Source organism: Podarcis raffonei, chromosome 11 (assembly GCF_027172205.1).
Source record: "Podarcis raffonei isolate rPodRaf1 chromosome 11, rPodRaf1.pri, whole genome shotgun sequence".
NCBI lineage: Eukaryota > Metazoa > Chordata > Lepidosauria > Squamata > Lacertidae > Podarcis > Podarcis raffonei.
The window spans coordinates 26,088,739-26,110,387 of record NC_070612.1 but is presented as its reverse complement, the minus strand read 5'-3'; the positions used below and the strand labels follow the sequence as shown (position 1 = coordinate 26,110,387).

Sequence of the window (21,649 nt, the reverse complement as noted above, 5' to 3'; positions counted from 1 at the left end):
ATGGTTTTCCAAAAAACTACCATCAGCACACCCAATGAAGATTTGTTTACTTTTTCTGAGGGACTATTAGAAAACAAGCTGAAAATAAAACTGACTGTGTTACATTGCCCTCAGAGTAACTATGATGTGGTCAGATTTGTAAAACTGGATGGTATACAACTATGTTTTACTCAAGAGTAGGCCCATTGAAATTAATGGACATAACAAGGTTTTTAGGCCCATCAAGTTCAATGGGTTCTACTCTAAATAAAACTTATTGGACTACCACCTATTGGCTACATTTTTTGTTGCCCCATCTATAGCTCCGTAAGATGTAGAAAAGGGTAGCCAGAATGATCAGGAAACTAGAAGTATTTGGAGAATACTTAAAAGGATATGAAACTATGAAAATTCATGGAAACTAAGGCTATCAGTGACACCTAGTGTAAAGTCTTAACCCCAGAGTGGCTCGCGTTGGCTTTACTCTGCAGATGGAAGCCAATGGCAGGGCTGGGCACCCAATTCACTACCACCCTAAACAGTGCAAAGGGTGGACTGCTATATGGAACATTTATTGGGAAGCAATAGCAGGAAAGTACTTCCGCTTTAAGGCTCCATTTGTGGACTTCCTAGTGGCATCCAGTCAGTTTCCTTAGGAAACAAGATGCAAGATTTTGGGTCTGATCCAGTAGGGCTTATTCTTTGTATATCAAACTTTTTTGAGAACTGCCCTCAGTTTCAAAATTGGCTTGCCATGTGGCAGGAAGCGCTACTATTTAAGAAGCAGAATTCCAACGCTGCCACCCCCCACTTCCTAGAACTAGCTGCGTAGCTTGGATTGCAACCATAAAGAATAAATAGCTATCAATCACTGCTTAACAAGGTAAGTGATGTACAAGGTAAGAATACAACTAAAGCGACAACAAAAACAGAGCTTGTTATTTGCCCAGGCCTTATAGATGCTTTGCTGTTTAAACGTACAAGTAGCATATTCGGAAAGCAATTTTTATGGTTTTACATCTAAGACGTTCCTCAAGAATTTTGATATCTCATTAGTCCATCTGAGAGCTCTGAGCTGCAATTCTCAAAATAAATTACATGGACATTGAAATAATGAATGTAAAGGGTTAAACAGACAGGGTAGGGGAAGAGCCTATGAGATTCTGGAACTCAAATAACCCAGCATCCCCTCTTTTTATTTACTCTAGTTGTATGTTAATCTTTTCCCCTTTCTCCTTTTGTCCATCTTATTTGTCAGTGCTTTAGGCTGGGGATTATCCTCCTGTCCTGTATTTGTACAGTGGCTAGCAAAACAATGTGCCCTTCAGCCCCTTGGTGCCATCACAATACGATAATGAATACTGCATCTAATTGATTCTGGAGGACAACACAGGAAGCATGGCCCAGAGCAAAGCCTGATTCTCCCTCACAACGCACCACAGTATAAATAACAACCCACTGGTTAATACAGAGTACCACAATCTCAATCTTCTCAGGCAACTAATTCAGAGTTTAAAGATTAGTTAAATCTCACCTTCAACACCAAACAAAGAGAGCTAACTTACAGATTACCCCAAAGTGTAAATGCACAATGCAGTACTTTATAGGTAATAAAACAAAATTTCTATGAGCAATGAAACACAGAGGATCCCAAGCAATCTAGAAACAACGAAGAGAAAAACTACTTTTTTAGAGCTGCAAAACAGAGAGTTTTGCCATGGACCATGAGTGAGACTGGCCTATTGAACTCATGTGGATCTTCCATAGACATTTGTGTGGACACTGAGATAATAGAAAACTGCTCTGATCTAGCAAGGCTCCTCTAGTGTTACAATATTAATAACATACATTTCTGGAGAAAATTTCAATGCAGGATATGTACAATATCCTGCATTTAAAATACAGCAAGCCCACAACTTATGTTATGTTCTGGGGATCATGCCTAAAGCCAAAATGGTGGATGCAATTGCCAAAGTCATTTTTCCTAAACAGCGTACAGGGGGGAAGTTCAAAAAGTATCTACCTGGTGCTCAGAGAACAACTTGCACCTAAATATTAGTAAGGGAAAGGAGATGGTGTTGGACAGATATTTTGGATTTGGAAGGTTTTAATAATATTTTTGGGTGGCATGCATATTTGTGGTATGACAAGGTTAAAGCACATAAAGGTTTTAAAAACCATATTGTCAGAAAAGCACTATTAAATGTCTGGATTAGATATAAAGATTTGTTGGAAAATAAAACCCCAAGGTGGCTGTCGCCAATGGAAGCTAAGGCAGTTAAAAAGTTAAATATGGAGTCTAAATGGCCAAGATACTGGGAAATTTTGGAAAAGGAAGGGGACAGACTGAGATTGCAGAGTTTTGAGAAACTAAAAGGGAAGGTGAGAGATTGGTTGCACTACCATCAAATAAATGAAGTGTTTAAAATGGACAGTAAAATTGGCTTCCAGGTGGAAAAATCAAAATTGGAGACTGAATTGTTAGAATCCAGCACTAGAAATTTGTCAAAAATGTATAATTTGCTGCTGAAATGGAATACACAAGATGAAACGGTTAAATCAAGTATGATTAAATGGGCTCAGGACATTGGTCATAACATTTTGTTTGCTGATTGGGAGAAGTTGTGGACCACCGGGATGAAATTTACGGCATGTAATGCCTTAAGAGAAAATATTATGAAAATGATCTATAGGTGGTACATAACCCCAGTCAATCTTGCAAAGATTTACCATTTGCCTGACAATAAATGTTGGAAATGTAAGGAAAAGGAAGGCACATTTTTTCACCTCTGGTGGACGTGCCCGAAGATTAAGGCATTCTGGGAAATGATCTATAATGAACTGAAAAAGGTATTTAAATATACCTTCCCTAAGAAACCAGAGGCCTTTCTCTTGGGTATTGTCGGCCAAGGGGTGTTAAAGACGGATATAATTTTTTTTATGTATGCTACAACAGCAGCAAGAATACTTATTGCGAAGTACTGGAAGACACAAGAGCTACCCACTCTGGAAGAATGGCAGATGAAGGTGATTGACTATATGGGCCTGGCAGAAATGACGAGCAGAATCCGAAACCAGGGAAGAGAAGCAGCGGAAGAAGAATGGAAAAAATTTAAGGACTATTTAAAGAAATATTACAAAATTAATGAAAGTTAGAATGATGTTGGACTAGAAAATAAACGGTTACTATTAGTAACGGTTAAGACAAGGAGAATAAGGAAGATTAAATTAAATTAAAATAAGGGAAGATTTGCTGAATAATTGTTTAGAAATTGGAATACAGAAAAGGGAGGCATGAGGAAGTCGGAGAAGAAAGGTATAAGAAATTAAGATCTGAAATTGTACTTGTTTTTTGTTTTTGTTTTTGTTTGTTTGTGTATTTGTTGTGTTTATTGTACTGTAATGTTATGTTTTTGTGGTTATAAAAAATTCTTTAATAAAAAATATTATTAAAAAAAAAAGAGATGGTGTTGGACAGTGCTTAAAAGCTATTATGCTCTGCTTGGCACCACTAAATAAGCCACAGATTAAGGTTGAACGAAAGATGTTTGAAGAACCTAAAAATTCCAATTCTTCAAATCAGGCACACATGCAGCCAAGGTGTCCCAACCTCAGCTCCACCTTAGAGGAAATCGCAAAAAAATCCCAACCCACCGAGTCCACAGACCTGTGCTGCTGGGTTAGAGCAGTAAGTCTTATATGACTAGTTTCATATCTGATAGCATTATAGCTCACTTGTTAGCCTTTAGGTGCCACAAGACTCTTTGCTGATAACTGCTCATGAATTTCGGCCCTCTTAAACAGCGCCTGGGTGGGAATCGCCTAAATGTCCAAGAAAATCCAGATGTATGGCAACCCATGTCGGAAGTGTAGTTTTATTTTCCTCAAAAATAGCTCAAAACTATTTTTTTCAAAGATTATTTGAGATCAATAATAATAATAAGCAGCTCAACAAATGTTGTGTCCGGATTTTCACTTTTTGAAATATGGCAACCCTAATTTAAAGTAGTTTATGCTTAAAGGTAAAGGGACCCCTGACCGTTAGGTCCAGTTGCGGACGACTCTGGGGTTGCGGCGCTCATCTCGCTTTATTGGCTGAGGGAGCCAGTGTACAGCTTCCGGGTCATGTGGCCAGCATGACTAAGCCGCTTCTGGCAAACCAGAGCAGCGCACGGAAACGCTGTTTACCTTCCCGCCAGAGCGGTACCTATTTATCTACTTGCACTTTGACGTGCTTTCGAACTGCTAGGTTGGCAGGAGAGTTTTTGCCTAACATAGCTATAATTCCCAGTACCCTTAACAACCCAAAGTGCCCAGAATTCTTTGCGGGAAGCTATGTGCTTCAAATGTACAATGTGAATGTGACCTAAATCTAATTAGTCCTACATGCCTTGTTTTCAAAGGAGTACATATCTTCAGGAACAGGCTAAGTGAAACGTAATGGGGTTTCCAGCCTCAGATACTGTACAACAAAAGTGAAACTCTGGATGTAGTACTATATGTGTTTGCCTGGAAGTAAGCTCTACTGAACACAGTGGGGTGTGTTTCTGAGTAAATATGTACAGGATTACACTGCACAATTCCTTTTAAATGTTGTTGATTCATTAGTGAGGTTGCTGTGTCTCATTTGGATGTTCTCACATGGATAAACAAAAGTCTAAAATGGATCTAAACACAAACAAAACTGGTCTTTTAGCATTTGCAAAAATATAATTTGAAGAAGTCAGCCAGTCAAACAAACAAACAGAAGACAACAGAACATTAAAAAAAAAAAAAAGATTATTTGGTGAACTAAATGGACCCAGCCCTGACTCAGTGTAAGGCAGTTACCCAGTGCTTTTTTCTGGGGGGACGCAGAGGGACGCATACCCCTAAAAATTCTGTGACTCTAAGTTCGGCCTCACTGAGGGGCAGTATTTCAATATGAGTAGGAAAATGAGAGTGCCTATAAACATTTTTTTAGAAAAAAAAAGCACTGCAGCTACCTATAATCCTATCTCAGGCACTTTGAAGAAACTCTGTTCCTTGAGGGGGAAGATTCCAGACCCTCAAAGTGTCCCTATTTTCCAGTGATGTCTCTGATTTAGAGAAGCTGTCCTGGTTTTTTATTTGATCCCGGAATGTCCCACTTTTCCTTAGGATGTCCCTATGTGGGAGGGTATGGAGTTATCCGACTGCTGAGCCAAAGAGATAAGTAACTATACAACCTTCAGAAGACATCTGAAGGCAGGGGAGTTTTTTTTAATGTTTAATGTGTAATTATGTTTTTATATATGTTGGAAGCCGCCCAGAGCGGCTGGGGCAACCCAGTAAGTTGTGTGGGGTATAAATAGTAAAATTGTCATTATGAAATGGGACGTCCCTATTTTCATTGGAGAAATGTTGGAGAGTATGAGATTTGTATGTGATCAAGTAGTCACAGGGAACACTAATCAACAAAATATTTTGTTGGAACATAGGGCTTCATCTCCACAAAAACAGGGTATAGGCCTGAGTGAATGTATGTACCGGGATATCATCTTTATGCCACAGCTGCCTAACAATTCAGAACCACCCATTAAGAAAAAAGACTGAAATTGCTGACCAATTAGCCCACTGAGCTTCCAGAAAGAGAAGGTTATACATGACAACAGCAAATACCACATACAGATGCGGTAATGGCCACGTTTCAAATTTTGAAAGAAATTGAAATAATAAACATTTTGAAAGCACAGCTAGTGACTTCACACAGAGTAAACTGGGGAAAACACTGTCATATTTTATAAATATAATCAGCCCACCAACATGAGTGAGGCAAAATACAAAATGGGTTACGCAGGATAATCCCTGCTAACAAGATTAAATATGCTAGTCCCGTCATTTTTCCGTTTATGTTCATGCTTTATCGAACGTAGAAGGGGAAAAATGTACTCATTCATTAATGACTACTGGAAATTAACAGTGCAGAAGAGCAACATGAGAACTTTTTTAAAAAACAAAACAAAAACAGAACCCAAACGCTTCGTTGATGGTGATTTGTTGACATAGCCTCCCTTGGTGCTGTTCAGATATGATACTTCCCTTCCCATCGGCAGCTGAGCTCGGGTGGTGCAACCCATATCCCACAACTGGGCGCAATATTTGCCCCAGCTGTTGGTGTTAAACAAACAGTATAATGTTCATTGTGTAATTTATTGTATATTTATTGGAACAGTTTATGAATATCATGATTACCAATAAAAAACATGACTGACTGCCCTGTAAATTGCATTTTTTGTTTGATCAAATAGCAATGGGGGGGAAGTGCACAAGATATGGTTTGCACTTGGCATAGTTATGGTTGCTTATGGCATTGCTTTCCCCCTCCCCACTCGCTACCCTTTCTTGATGATGGTGAGATCAAGAATAAGCTGGTGAATTTTACTACTGAGAGATCCTGTAGGTATCTCCCCAAATGTACACACTCAACCTACTATCTCTAGGAATTATCTAGCGACCTGATCTTTATAATATTTTAAACAGGCATTGGAATATTTGGGGGAGGGGGAGGAATCATCAATTCACCTCAAATTTACCATTTAGCAATAACAAATGGACAAGCAATGGCGCATTCCAATAGGCTTCAAGTATACGCCATGTTTTGACTTCCAGCAACTCATTTTGTGAGTCTGTTTGAATCAGACTGTTTCAGTGAGCAAGTGCTCCTTACAACTCTTTGAAAACAGTTGCAGGGGAAGGAACAGGGTGATGTGAAAGCACACAGATTTTCACCATTATCAACTTCACCTTTAACAACAGGGAATTTCTAAAATTTGGGGGATCAGACTGACAAGAAACCCATGGCCGGGCTTTTGAAGCAGAGATTCCACATTTGCAGAAATCTGCTGTGCTATGTCCTTCTTTCTCTGCATTTTTAAAAAAGCCATCAAATACTTTACTCTTTCAAAGGCTTTTAAATAATAATTTCTGCTTGTTTTATCGACCAATACATTTTTTTCTTTTTTAAGGTAAGTCATAGTAGTTGGCTTTCTACTATCCTGAACAACGTCATAAGTCTGATTAACTTGTGCCACTATATTGGGATATTTGTGTTATCTATTCTGCTTACGTAGTTGTGGAACCACAATTAGATATACAGTTGCATGAAAATAAATAATAACAACAACAACAGCAATAGCAGAAGCTCAGAATCAAAATGATGTTACCTTTTATGGGAAGATTTTTACAAGAGACTCTACCTATAATAATTTGGGTTCCCTAAAAGCAGTATGTTTTAGCACCACAAGACATAGTTGTATTCAAACAGTGAAATGATACTTGGGGGGGGGGAATTCTCCCTCCCCCACATCTGCATCATTTGTTTACTGTGATTCATGCTTTCAGTTTCCAAAAAACGCCTCCATGAACCAATTAAAGAATGCAGTTTTAAAGGTTGTCTTATAGAAGCGCTAAGATCATAGATATAATTTGATTAGCTAATTAGTCACTGAATCAGATATCCATTCATTTCTTAAACAAGATTGAAATGTGAATTAAATGGTGTTCACTACAGAGGTATTTTAAAAACACACACACATACACATATATATAAGCTGTGCATTTAGAATTGCAACATTTTCCAGTTTCTAGAACCTGAATTCATTAATTCTTTAAATCCCATTCCTACACTGGAGAAAACACAGGTTTAAAGTATGGGGCTATTTGTGTAAACTCTATAGGCAAGTTACTTTTGACCTTACAATCTGCTTGTCTTTCAGCCCTGCAAAGGCTGAGAGAAAAAAACCATCTAGCCCTTTTGACTGCAACCCTGTACACATTTACAGAGGCATAAGTTTTCACTGAACTCAGTGGTGCTTACTTATGAGTAGACATACATTGGATTGCACTGTGCATGCACAGTTCTCTCCATGTGTGGACTTGGCTCTGAATAAAGACTTCCAAAGGAAAATTTGTTTGGAAAGATAAATTTCCATGGAACTTGGCAGATGTTGGAGGGGGACAGAACATAGTATTCACCAGCTGCTGCCACGGAACAGCGGTAGAGGGGGACAGAGCAACATTCATTTATTTTTCAGTCAGAGTGTGTTGCCTAGAAGCAACAGAGGGGCAAGGGATAGTGAATGTATCCCAGCGAAGACAGAACTGCTCCAAGCTGCTTTTAATTAACTTTAAACAAAATATAGATAAATGATCATTTCACTAAACCTTTCAGAGATGGTGAAGTGTGTGAAATAACAAAAGCTAAGGAGACAGCCATTGCTTAAAAAAGAATTTTAAAAAAATATTTCTTAATGCATTGCTCAAACCAAAATAGCCTAAAAACAAACAAAAACTGTGACTTTAAAATGAGTGAGGGCCTTTTAAGAAAACTGGTCCCTGCCTATTAATGGACCAATTAAAATGTTGCAATCCTACTTTACAAACCTTTGAAGAAACACAATATTGTGTAGGCTGGCCACAGTCTTACAAAATATTGTCATAAACTGTAAAGTCTTTATTTTATCATCTGTTGTTAGCAATCACCACCTCCCTGCTCTTACATACTTCAGCTGAGCTTAGGGACTGCCATATCAACAAGCAGCAGAAGAATCAAGCCAGGGTCTATCCATAAATTTGTGGCATGTGAGCTCCACCTACAGGGCAACGGCTTGAATGAAACTTTTAATGATTGATTAAAAGAGGACAGTGTGGGATTTGCTTTAATGATCCCTGGAAAGACTTTTGCTGAAATGCACTGGCAAACATTACAAGATCGACGACTACATTCTAGCACCAACTTGAGGCTTATGTCTTCCTTTACTTTGCAGGGGTTTTCCACCCTGCCCTTTTATCATCACAATCTCCCAATGTAGTAGGTTCTGCTGAGCAGTGGCAACTGTTCCAAGGTCACCCAGAAAGCTTCATGGCTGAGTAGCTACAAACCCAGATTTCCCCAATTCCACTCCAATACTCGATACCTATTGTACTCAAGACTCTTTACAAAGGCACAATGCTAAGCCACAAACCATGGTTAAGTAAGTCTGTGCATGAACTGTGTGCTTGTGCATGCAGCTTAAGTGCTCCTCCGCCACCAGTTCCCCATTTCCTCCAATGCAGAAACAAACCATGGAGGGGCTAGTTTAGCAGTACATCTGAATCAGCACTTGTGGTTTATTTCTCTCAAATGCATGCAACTGGGAACAAACCATAGCTTCCGATCAGTGCTGGATTTATGTATAAGCTAAACAAGCTATAGCTTAGGGCCCCACTCTCTTGGGGGCCCCCAATAAAATTAAAGGAAAAAACTGAATGTACATTTCCAAAATATAAGATAAAAAACATATAAAATGGCTTTAGATACCTATTAGGTCCATAAATTACCATATAGCATATATTCAACACAAAAAACAGAAAAAAATTGTTGTTGACAAAGGACAGCTGGACATATAAAGGGCCCCATTACCTTCAGTAGCTTGGGGCCTCATCAAACCTAAATCCAGCCATGCTTCCGATCTGCCTTGACTGAAGTGCAACAAACCACAAGTGCTAATTTAGACATAAACGCTAGAAAACTTTAGGATTTGTTTCCCTGCCGGAAGAATGGAAGAGGAGGAAAGTAGGGCAACTTGCATTGCATACCACAACACATATGCAGGTACATTTGTTTATCCATGGTAGAGGGCTTAGCACTGTGCCCAAACAATCCCCAAAACTCCAGTGCTGACACATCAGAATTAGGGTGGCTTCTCGTGTTAAATTTTGTACTTGGAGTGGATAACCAAGAAGAAAATAGATTTGTGTACTAGGATGGGTGGCAAACCGAAGCACAAGTGTCTCATGAAGATCGTACTGAAGTGAGCATCCAATTCTTGGTGTTTGCTGCTTCCAAGGTGCTTCAAACAGAAAATAAATAGTTCACCTATTTATGAGACCTTCAATGTAACACATGGAGTACAGTGATACCTCGGTTTAAGAACAACCCTGTTTATGAACTATTTGGTTTACGAACTCCGCAAAATTGGAAGTGTCGCGGTTTGCGAACTTTACCTCAGTCTAAGAACGGAAGCCGAACAGTGGAAGGGCACTGGTGGCAGGAGGCCTCATTAAGGAAAGCACGCCTCGGTTTAAGAACGGTTTCCGTTTAAGAACAAACTTCAGGAACAGATTAAGTTCGTAAACGATGTACCACTGTATGTCTTTTCTGTACCAGACCGAAACAAGCAGTTGCCCTGAAACTCACAATTCTTAGCAGTGTAGAATGGCTCCCTCATGAACAGTCAGAAGCAAACAGCAGTTGTTTTATTTTGTGCATTTGATTTGCACAGGGTCTGACCATTGCACCAGACTTGCTGTTAAGTGCCATCTTAAATATAAGCTGCTATTCCAAATAAAGTACTTAACATTTCAACACTTGCTGATCTAACTTTCAGATGAAATGAAAAAATTTGATAGCTATCAGATGTTTGACAAAACATTCCCTGAACCTCCCACTGAAGTCATACACCATGGATTCCATTCTGTGGCTGTTGACACCCCAGACCTATGATTCACTGCATGCTTTGATCAACGCATGCTTGAATCAGCATCCTTGAAACTCTCTCTGGGGAATGTGCTGTATCGCCAGCTTCCAGCACATCTGTATAAAGCAAGAGTCATCTTGAAATAAGATGACATGAAGTTCAGTTTCCAATTACTAAATGAAGTCTGTAGTATGCTGTGACAGGCTTTTCCAAGCATAACAGATACTTCAGTGGCTTGCATAATTAATTATATAAGCTGATAACTATGGCTTATTTGACTAACCTACAATATTTGACGAAAGCACTGTGGAAAGGAGGGCACATTAATAAATTAGATACAAATAAGTGAAATGTTTTAGAGGAAGATTTGAGTGCTGCAACTTTAAAACCAGGTCCTACGCAGCCAGAAGTAGATTCTTCAGAGCTTATTCATTTGATTTAAAGAATGGTCAAACTGTTTGGCAAAACACATTAAATTTTTGTTTTGGTGGAATCAACAGATCCCTGTTGAATTCATAACTCGCAGCCTCTGAGCCTAGTGAAAGGACTGGGAGTTCGGAGGCAGAAATTCTGCAGAAACTAATAAGGGGGGGGGGGGAGGACACAATCATCTTCTTGAATAGAAGACCATTGTGAATGCCATGTTAGGACAGGAGAATGCAGAAATAGTAAAATGTATATTTCTTCTATTTTAAAAGTTTGTCTGCTGATGAAACATGTCCAGGAAAAAAGTGACTTAAAAAAATTATTAAAATGAAATTTAGAAGGAGTGGATAAATATTTTGACTCTCAGCCTGTGATTTTACTTTTCGTAGAAAAGCTACTGCTTCCCTGTAAATTATGAGTACTTTGATTTTTATATCTTTGATTACATATACACACCCTCCAGAGTATACGTAATTGCATTGCCACTGCTTAGGGGGCTAATACAGTTTTCAAATGAAACAGAACACACTGCTAATATCTAAGAAGTGACATTAAGAACTGCAGCAACTGCTTTTATCACAGCATACTTTTGAGATTAGAAACATTGATTTTCAAAAGATTTAAAGAAGTGCTATTTAGGCTGAAGCATACAAAATGCTGAAATTAAACTCCTAGGAAGAACTATACTAAATTTAATTAACAACAACAAAAATAACAACTAAAATAGACTGGGTAAACTTAGAAAGAGAAAATGACTGAGGTACGTACAATACAACGTATCTTAATAAACTGTGTGGCCATGCAACAGATACCTTAAGTATTAAAGCCAAATTGGAACCGAGAGCACATTTAAATAGATCACATATGGTCTAAAAGAACTAGCAGATGTCAAAATAGTGTTTAAAAAACAAAAACAAAAATGCTCTTATGGCAAAACTACACATGACATTCCAGTCACATGTACTTGGATTTATTTTTTACCCAAACTCTATCACTGCATATTTTTCCTAGTCCAAAATTTTCCTAGCCTGCCCCAGCTTGGCCCTGGGCTCACGTATATTGTTTCAGGTGGCTTTTAAAACCATGGCAGTTTAAAAAGGTTTTTTGGCTGATCATTTTTCTGGTATACAGTATTGCTGATGTTCTTGTTTTAGTAGCCCTTTAGGAAGTAATTATTGTAATTGATATAGGGTTGTGCTAATCATGCTGGTTTTCTGACTGGGTCAGATATAGGGATTGTGAGGTTTGGGATATGTTAGCCACCTTGAATTTATTTTTAAAATTAGGTGGGCTGTAAGTTCTTTTTTAAAATAAAAACACTCACCAAAAAACAAGTTAGAAACAGAGCACTGTCTCAAGTACAGCTGTATAAAAATGGTGGATGTGCAATGCTGTGAAAAGCATATTGCACCTGTGATTACTATGGAAGTGTACAAGTTAGTATTTATTGTCTAGTCAATAGCTAGAGGCTGTGGTCTAGGTTCACCAAAACAATGTGAAAGATCTTAGCAAAGCTGGAACAAACAAAAAGAAAACACTGTGATATTCCTTGAGTAAGAGAGACATCGAATCAAAAACTCATAACAATTCAAAGATGCCAAAAAAGGGTGTTACCTACCCTTCACGAAATTCTGCAAAGAGAAATCAGTACTAGGAAATGTTAACCAAAAAAATCATCTGAGGAACGAACTTAAGATCAATTTACTCAAGTGTCAATGATGGAATATTTGAAAAAGTTACTTTACTATAGTCAAACTCAAAATAATGCATTACCCACCTGCGGCTACTTTTCTTCTCAGTTTCCTTCTCTTTGGTTGGTTTTTGAGCTGCTAGATCAGCATCTTTCTTTAACTTCTTCACAATGCGTTCTTTCATTTGATACTTCTCATCACTATCAATTTCTTCATCTTCCTCACCATATGCACCCTCTTCCTGCCAAGCAAATAGGCTGGTTTGATAAAATATCCATTCACTGCTCTTCATACACATGACAACTTCAGTTCATCACAGGAAGAGTATTTCAAAGACAATAGACATTGGAGAACACAACTGTCTAAAACAATGTGATACTTACATGAAGGAAAGAGATTTCTAATCATTTTAAGCTCTCCTCAAGAAGTAGTTAAAACTCCTGTTCTATATTATTATTATTGCTCATTATTATTATTCATTGTTGTTGTTATTCTATCTTTTCTCCAAGGGGCTAGAGGTAGCAAACGAGTACATGGTTTCACCATCTCCCCATTTTATTCTCCCAATTACCCTGTGAGGTAGGTTAGGCTGATAGTGATTGGCTAAAGGTCACCCAGTGAGCTTCATGGAGCAGTGGGGATTCGAGCCCTGGTCTCCTAGGATCTAGTAAAACCACTACATTGCAGTTTTTTAAATGTGACAGAATATGGTTTCCTCTTCTCCAGCATACTCGAACCAATACTTGAACCAAGCTGGTTCAAAGCAGCATTTTTCTTTCATTTTCCACATCACTATAATCTCATCTTATTCCTCAGCACTGTGCAGATATCCAGATTACAGTATATACAAAGTTGGAGAGCGGGATGGTACTCGTGCACCATCCCACTCAACATCTGTGAGGTATAATTTATGCCTGTGGCTCATATGCAAAAGGGGAGCCCAATGCTCAAAGGCCAAATCCACAGGACCTATACGCCACAAGATCTAGATGTGAAGGACCTACATTCACAGAGGCCTCTCCAGACTAGTATTTGGTTTTTGATGGTCATTTATGTAACATGTCATTGGTGCGTTAGTAATGAATTTATAGAGAACTTGTATGCAGAGCATTCTGCTTTATTAGTTGTTCCGCAATGCTTCCCCAATGTTATCACTGTCTGGAGGGGCACTCTTATGCTAAAACAAAAGCCGGACAAAAGAACACCAACAACCCCAAAAAATCTGTGATGTGAAAAGTTAACAGGTTTTCACTAGGAAGCTACAGGACATCTGTATTGGATGCTTTAGTTGAGATTCCTGCATTGCCCGGGGTTGGACTGGATGACCCTCAGGATCCCTTCAGACTCTACAATTCTATGATTCTATGACATGCACCAACTGGAAACGAAGCTGTATGCCCGCCTTGTAACTTTTGAAGGTGTGAACAGTATTTAAAGCCCTGCTAATATAATGAGCTTAGGCTCCAATACTTTGGCCACCTCATGAGAAGAGAAGACTCCCTGGAAAAGACCCTGATGTTGGGAAAGATTGAGGGCACAAGGAGAAGGGGACGACAAAGGACGAGATGGTTGGACAGTGTTCTCAAAGCTACAAACATGAGTCTGACCAAACTGTGGGAGGCAGTGGAAGACAGGAGTGCCTGGCATGCTCTGGTCCATGGGGTCACGAAGAGTCGGACACGAATAAACAACAACTATAATGAGCAGAAATTAACATGAATGCACAATAAAAAGGACACCTGGAGGCCCATCTCATCAGAGTGAGTGGCAGAACATTAGAGGGATGGGACAGCACAGCCCCTATTCTTCACTATGTGTAAAATTTGAGCATCTGTATACAGTTCTTCTCCACTGGGTAATTTTAGTTTAAACCATTTTTGTGTTGTGTACTTCGCATGGGCTCAAAGCAGCAAACGTCAACACAAGGTGCTTGTTTTGACCTAAAGGAATCACCCACACCCAGAACCACTGTCCTGGTGGCAACATGTATAAGCTTCAGTGTGTGACTTTCCTGAGAATATTACAACTTCACAGCAAAATGGGCTCCCTATTGAAGTAGAAATGCTACTCACCTCATCCGAGATATCACTGTCATCTGCTTTTTCACTGAAAGGAAATGCAACTTATGTAAGTAGATTCTTCTCTAACATTACTTGAATTAGCTTAATGAAATAAAAATTGAATTTAAAAGTACACAGGTAGAGATGCAAACCTTTTAAAAAAACAACAACACTGAGTTCCACACATCTACATATTTACCTAGCATACAAAGCAGGGGCAGAAAAATGGTCTAGGGATAGCCCCCTAGATCTAAAAAGCAAGAGTTAGGCAAGTGGAGAGGTAGTTGTGAGTTTATGGTAAAGAGATCCAGCCTCCCCCTAGTAGACATAGCTGCTGATTAGCAAGTAGTATATTAACCTTTCAATGGCAGGTATTGAGCTCAGATGCGGATCGTCTTTCAGCAAGTCATGACTGCTTTTGCTTTTTCCTTTCATATTCTACAAAAGAAGAAGATGATGATGAGATGCAGGACATTGAGTAGGGGGGGGAAAGGGGTCAGGGGGAGAGAAATCACTGTTTTAACCTCACACAAACTAACTGAAAAAATATAGCATCACTCTCCTGTAAAACACATTTGTTCTTATCCTAAGAGGGCTTATAACAATTAATAAAAATTGTACCATAACCAAACTACAAAAGACTAAAATCAAAACAGAATGACTGCAATTAAATAAATTTCCAATATTGTTCATTGCAAATGTGCCCTGAAATGAAACAATTGTGATGTGCTGCTTAAAAAACACTGCAGTAAACTAGCAATGTAAACTCCCTCCCTCTGCTGGGGAGCAAGTTCCATAGTCTTGGTGCCACCACCAAGAAGGTCTTACCACACTTAAGTCACCACCTCAGACAGAGAGGGGGACATAAAACAAAGTTTCCCTACATGAGCTAAGACAGAGATGCACAACCTTGTAGCCTTACAGATGTAGATGGACACTAGCTCCAATCAACCCCAGTCAGTACAGCCAAGAGTCAGGGGTGATGGGAATTGGGACTACAACACCTCAAGTAAAACAAATTCCCCATCCCTGAACTAAATATATAAATGTGATCATGTAGAAAAAAAGTGGTTTGTAAGTATCAGGTACTAGACCATGCAGTGCTTACAGGCGTCATATTCAGTATAATCAGCACCTTGCATTGAGGCAGAAAACCAATCAAGAGCCAGTTGTGAAGGACCAATTCTCTAGCAGGGAAGTATTACAATAATACATTTATAAGGATGCATGGTAAGCACATTCATCTCTATATTCATGTTTTATCTGAACTTGGCAGTGTCTTGTATCAAGTGTGATAAGTTGGTTCATAAAGCTCTACCAAAGGGGAACCTTCAGCTTGCAGGCCAAACGTGGCTTGCCAGGGGTTCAAAGTAGGCCTGAGAGACCGTTTTCTCCGAACCACCCCACCTGCCCCACACTTGATGTCATATGTAACATTAGATATGGGGCAGGTAGAGATGTGGCAGGCAATGCATCTTAAAGTGCGCTCCCCATGGGGCAAAGGAAGCAGGCTCTGGCTCAACTGCTCATCATCCACAGGGGAACTTGCACATGGAGCTGATGCCTGCAGAAAGAAGGCTAGACCCAAAGCATCCTGGACTGGTTGTGTGTGGAGGAACTGCAGGAAGGCGGCTTTGAGTGATGGGTAGTAATCTGCAAGCCCTGCATGGTGCTCTGAAGTCCCAGTGCCTGGACTTCAAAGCACCCAATACCTGATGTCATGTCAGGTGAACTGTTATGTGGACAGTCTTGCCCACCTGTCAAATCTGGCTCACAAGCCTGGGTTTGATAAGTATCTGGCCTACAGAGGCGAAAAGGCTCCCCACCCCTGCTCTGTAAGGTAAAGGTTCCGAGAGGAAAGGAAGTTATTCACAAATATAAACAAGCAAAGAAGCGTCACAAAAATATATTGTTAGCCTGTATCTATACCTGGCTAACTCTGTTGACTTCTACTTCTTCCTCTTCAGCTTCTTCTCCAAATGAAAGCAAGCTAAAATTCCTTTAAAAAAAGGGGGGGGGGAACAGTATTATCTTATACAGATTGTTTTCCTGGAAATGACATTACAGAATACTTTTGAACAAAACACCCCATTCAAAGGACTAAAATGTATAGAGCTTTATTGCTTTAACTTCACAGGGTATAAATAAGGGTTTGATCATTCAGTGGCGATATATAAATAGATCTTAGTTTTTGTTCACCATGTTAATATTGAGTTTGTGGAGCCATCACAGGCTATAATTACTTTGTGCCCTTGGATTTTGCTTTCTTCGCTTCTTCAGCTGGTTTCTCATTCGTCAGCTTTTTACTGGTTCTCGGAATTATGTCATCAAAAGGATTAAATAAAACCTAGAAGAAAAATATTTCAGAAACCCTCTTTTAGGACTTCCCATTGTGATAAGTAATCCTGATTTTAAAACCATCCAATCGCTGCAGTAAAACAGACAGCGAAGAATTACAACTCCAAGAGTTACAACGTACAAAACCACCACGCACAGAGACCCAGTTTGCACCACGGTTTAGCGTAACATGCATGAGCTGGAACAAGCCTGAGGAAATCTCACACTGGATCAGAGGCAGAACGCAGTGGCATGAGGGAGAGGAGAACGCATGTTCCCAAACCCTTCACAGCCTAGGACCCTGAACCCACTACATGGTCATCATCAGTTCAGGCCCTGCTCTGTAGAACCTTCACTAATTGTTCCACTCCCTGAATGAGGTCGGAAATTAAATCTCTCTGATAGCATTCAGAGGGTTTCATCTACCATACTTTTCCGTGTATAAGACTACGTTATTTTCTTTAAAAATCATGCTTAAAATGGGGGTCGTCTTATACAAGGGTAGTGAATAGGGTGAACGTTTGATTGGTTGCTACCCTGGCTGTTAGCGGCTATTGTGCGTGTTATTGGTAGCTGCATCAATGGGTGGTATTGATTGGCTGGCGCTGTGGCAATTGGACGGGCGATTGACAGCTTCTGCCGGCGAGGGGAGAGACTACAGGCAGATTTTGTGATGTGTGCGGGTGAGCGATTTTCAGCAAACCCCCCCCCCCCAAAAAAGCTCAACAACTCTTGGGAAACCTCTGCAAGAGAAACTCAACAACTTTGTGCCATCTCCCATTTTCTTAAGTTTGAGTCCCCAAAAACACACGGAAAAATACAGTATTCTGTATTGCCTTTGGTAGTTAAAATGAGTCACACTGCCATGGGCTACAGTCTGCATTAGCAACCTACGGATTTTTTGTGGAATTGTGCTGAAATAGATTTCTTAATTATTGCCTTTTATGCTTTCTTATGTAATTTTAAGTATATTATGGTTAAACAAGCTCCTTTGGCCTTAGCAAAAGCTGCAAAAAACCCAAATATGTGTCAGTCTTACAACCTTTGGTAACTGACGTAGTTTAATATCACCCTAAATTTTACTCAGAGTAGACATATTGAAATTAATAGACCCAACTTAATCGTGTTCATCAATTTCAATAGGTCTGCTCTAATTAAAACATAGCTGAATACCACACATAGTCAATTCCAAAACTGCAGGTATTAAATATATGGCTTTTAAAATGATATTACAAATAGCAGACACAGATGCATATTAATAGGCTAAAATAACTGTATAAAATACTCATTCTGATCACTGCTTTGAAATAAACAAAGATACGAATAAATTACATTTAATTGTAATGGTTTGAAGGCAATGAAATATATATTTTAATCCATTTTAGACAACATTAAACTTACCTCAGTACTTTTTATTTTATGTGGGTTGAGTGGTCTTTCATCTGCGTCTGTTTCAACCTCTGTAAGTCGTAACATGTTATATATGGTATCTCCAGTAATCTGTCAAATTAGAAGAGGGTTTTTTAAAGCTTAAATTATTTTCAAAGTACATTCTGTATAGTTTTAGAAAGCTTGTATGTTTTCTGTTAAAAAGTCATTATCAGTTTGACAGCACATAAAATGAATTTATACTTTAGATCAATGTAGCCTTTTTCCAAAGTGAGAAATGCAATCGGAAAAGGTGTACAGTTTACAAACATATGGGTATCCCCATGCCTGACATAAGAGATATACATGCTAGGGCTAAGCCAAAACAAATGCATTCAACGGGAGGCTCTGTTCCCTGCCTTGCAGGCCTTTTCCCACATGGCCTGGGAGCGTGGGGCCCTGACTGACTCCAGCTACAAAAGCTGAGGCTGCTGAACACTCTTGGGTTGGAATATTGTTTACAGGGGTTTGTTGCTGTTGTTGATATTCATTTTGAGTATATTAATTTTTATATCGTACAATTTATGTGGACATTGTTCAATCTGGATGTGTATTTTCTAGATGTGTTTTATTTATTGCTTATGACTGCTTTTGTTATGTAAACCTTTTCATGCTGTCAGCTGCCTTGAACATGGCTTTAACTATGGAAACAAAGCGTACAAATAAAATTACCATATTTTTTGCTCTATACGACTCACTTTTTCCCTCCTAAAAAGTAAGGGGAAGTGTGTGTGCGTCTCATGGAGCGAATGCAGGCTGCGCAGCTATCCCAGAAGCCAGAACAGCAAGAGGGATTGCTGCTTTCACTGCGCAGCGATCCCGCTTGCTGTTCTGGCTTCTGAGATTCAGAATATTTTTTTTCTTGTTTTCCTCCTCCAAAAACTAGGTGCGTCTTGTGGTCTGGTGTGTCTTATAGAGCGAAAAATACGGTATTGTGATGAGGGTATCCAAACACCTAGCCCTCCCGCTCATCAGAGACTGTATTTTATGAGTTCTGACAGTTGTTGGTGGATTTTCTTCGCCAAGGTTGCCCCCACAACCAAATTCAGGCAGACAAATAATGGGGCTTGGGATAGAAGTCTTTCAGACCTTTCCAAAGATGGTGTGCTTGTTGTTAAGTTCATCTGCCCGAGCCAAAGTAAAGAAGAACTGGCTGCCATTATCGTGAGGCCCAGCGTTTGCCATGGCAACCAGTCCCCGCCGAATAAAGCGCAACCGTGAGTGGAATTCATCCTGCAAATTAAAGAGGAAGAGCAATTAGTGCACAAGTTTAATCTGCTCTTGTTCATTCCACAGCTTATCCGTTGATGCACCTCTGGAATACGACATCAAAAACAGTTTGCAGCCAAATCCCAAAGCGATAATCACTTTCATTATCGACACCAGCTTATCTTCCATGGAAAAACTAGAAATCGTTAATTAACACAATAAAAAAATTGTCCTAATTTTAAGGAGCTGTGATATAGATAAAAGTGGTGTCTTTTGGAAGAATGCAAATATTGAAAATTACATCAGAAGCAACAAGTTCAAGAGGGTCTATCCTAGCTAGCAAGTAGGAGCAGTAGTTCTTAATTCTAGAAGCACAACATAATTATTTGTTTCTTTCAGAAACTTTTTTTAAAGTTTTCTCATGGTTATTTGTACTTATAGACAGGAAATCTTGAAATATGAGGATCTGTTCTTCCTTCCAAGCTTGGCAATTAAGTCCCATCCTTTCATTCTATGAACAGCCTACATTTCACTACAATTGTTTAGAATGCCATTTTATATGCAGAGTTCTAAAAACAGACAGGAGCAATAATTATTTTTATTATTTTTATTATTATTAGGTTGCTTTCCTCACAAAAGTGACCCTAAATAACCCCAAACTTTGACCCAGATCTAGCCACAGGTTAGTCATTTTAGTCCTGCCAGTTTCAATAGGACTCAAATCTCATGTGCTCAAATTATCTCACAAAGAAATAAAGGGAATTAAAAGTGATTAACTATGCAATCCTACACACTTTTACAAATCCCACCAAGTGCAATGGGGCCTACTGCAAGCTATGTGTGCATGGGGTGGGCAGCTAACTGTAGCTGGGACATTTATTAAATCTTAATCCATTTTAACCAAAGTTCAACAGCAGTGGAATAAGTGGACAATAAAACCCATTGAAAACAGAGGTTTACCTTGAAAGGGGCCCCATAGATAGATTCTCCTCCTGACCCAGTACCAGTTGGATCTCCTCCTTGCACTATAAACTCAGGCACAACCCTGTGAAATATTGTGTTGTCGTAATAACCTGAAAAGAAAACCGGCATTAGAGTAGCTAGCATGGACTGCATACCTTTCATTATAAACAGCATTCTGGTTTCTCGCCAAAATTTTATTCCTTCAAAATATCTCTCCTCTTAAAATTAGCTGCATATGCTAATTTTGAAGAAGCTAAAACCCAAACTACCAAAACCACTTAGTTCAGTATGAAATTTAAAAGGATTATCTTTAATATTGTTAATAAATTCTGTTGTCCACAAATACAGTGGTACCTCGGTTTATGAACTTAATCCGTTCCGGAACTTAATCCGTTCTTAAACCAAATCCGTTCTTAAACTGAGGCGCACTTTCCCTAATGAGGCCTCCCACCACTAGTTCCCTTCCACCGTTCGGCTTCCGTTTGTAGACCGAGGTAAAGTTCGCAAACCGGAACACTACTTCTGGTTTTGTGGCATTCGTAAACTGAATAGTTCATTAACAGGACTGTTTGTAAACCAAGGTACTACTGTATTGGCTTGGTTTACTAGCCAGTCTCTCTGAGTCCTCACTACCAGCTCTCCCCACTTTCTCTAGCACATGCACACAGGACTTTGGGAAGAGGCTGAGGTTAGTTCATACTGCAGCAGAAAGGAGAGAAGGAAGGAAAGTGCAGGAGACTTGACTGCTGCTTTACCCCTTCTGCAAACTGCATCCCAAGTGAGGGAAACCCCAACCTCCCCTCAAGCCCTCTGCTAATCTCAGAGGACTTGAGAGAGAGGCAAAGTCTTGCTTCAGTTGCACGGAAGTTTGGATAAGAAACAACAGAGGTGTTTCCCGGGGTTCTCTGATCCTCCTTAAAACTAAAATGAATCTTCTCTAAACCCCCTGAGCTCATCAGATGACTTAAGGGAAAATTGAGGTCGTCTTTCACTTGCATGTAATTTTGGGGATCAAAGAAACATTAAGTGTTGTTTATCCAAACCTCCTCCATGCAAGAGAAATGAGTCCACTTCTATT

General features: G+C 39.4%; 1 protein-coding gene across 6 annotated transcripts in view; it reads right to left on the bottom strand.

The window, feature by feature from the left end:
* The window catches only part of CWC27 (CWC27 spliceosome associated cyclophilin), a 126,960-nt gene that overhangs the window by 101,092 nt on the left and 4,219 nt on the right, over window positions 1–21,649 (bottom strand). For all 6 annotated transcript variants that reach the window (XR_008332673.1, XM_053407873.1, XM_053407874.1 and 3 more), the window contains exons 3-10: window positions 20,569–20,681; window positions 19,489–19,632; window positions 18,373–18,471; window positions 16,878–16,981; window positions 16,564–16,633; window positions 14,993–15,072; window positions 14,647–14,680; window positions 12,661–12,815 (exon numbers count right to left, since the gene is read on the bottom strand). Coding sequence is in view for 5 of the 6 variants with exons in the window: in XM_053407873.1 (XP_053263848.1) it covers window positions 12,661–12,815; window positions 14,647–14,680; window positions 14,993–15,072; window positions 16,564–16,633; window positions 16,878–16,981; window positions 18,373–18,471; window positions 19,489–19,632; window positions 20,569–20,681 (799 nt within the window). In the remaining variant the exon portion in view is untranslated. The remainder of the gene's footprint in view (window positions 1–12,660; window positions 12,816–14,646; window positions 14,681–14,992; window positions 15,073–16,563; window positions 16,634–16,877; window positions 16,982–18,372; window positions 18,472–19,488; window positions 19,633–20,568; window positions 20,682–21,649) is intronic.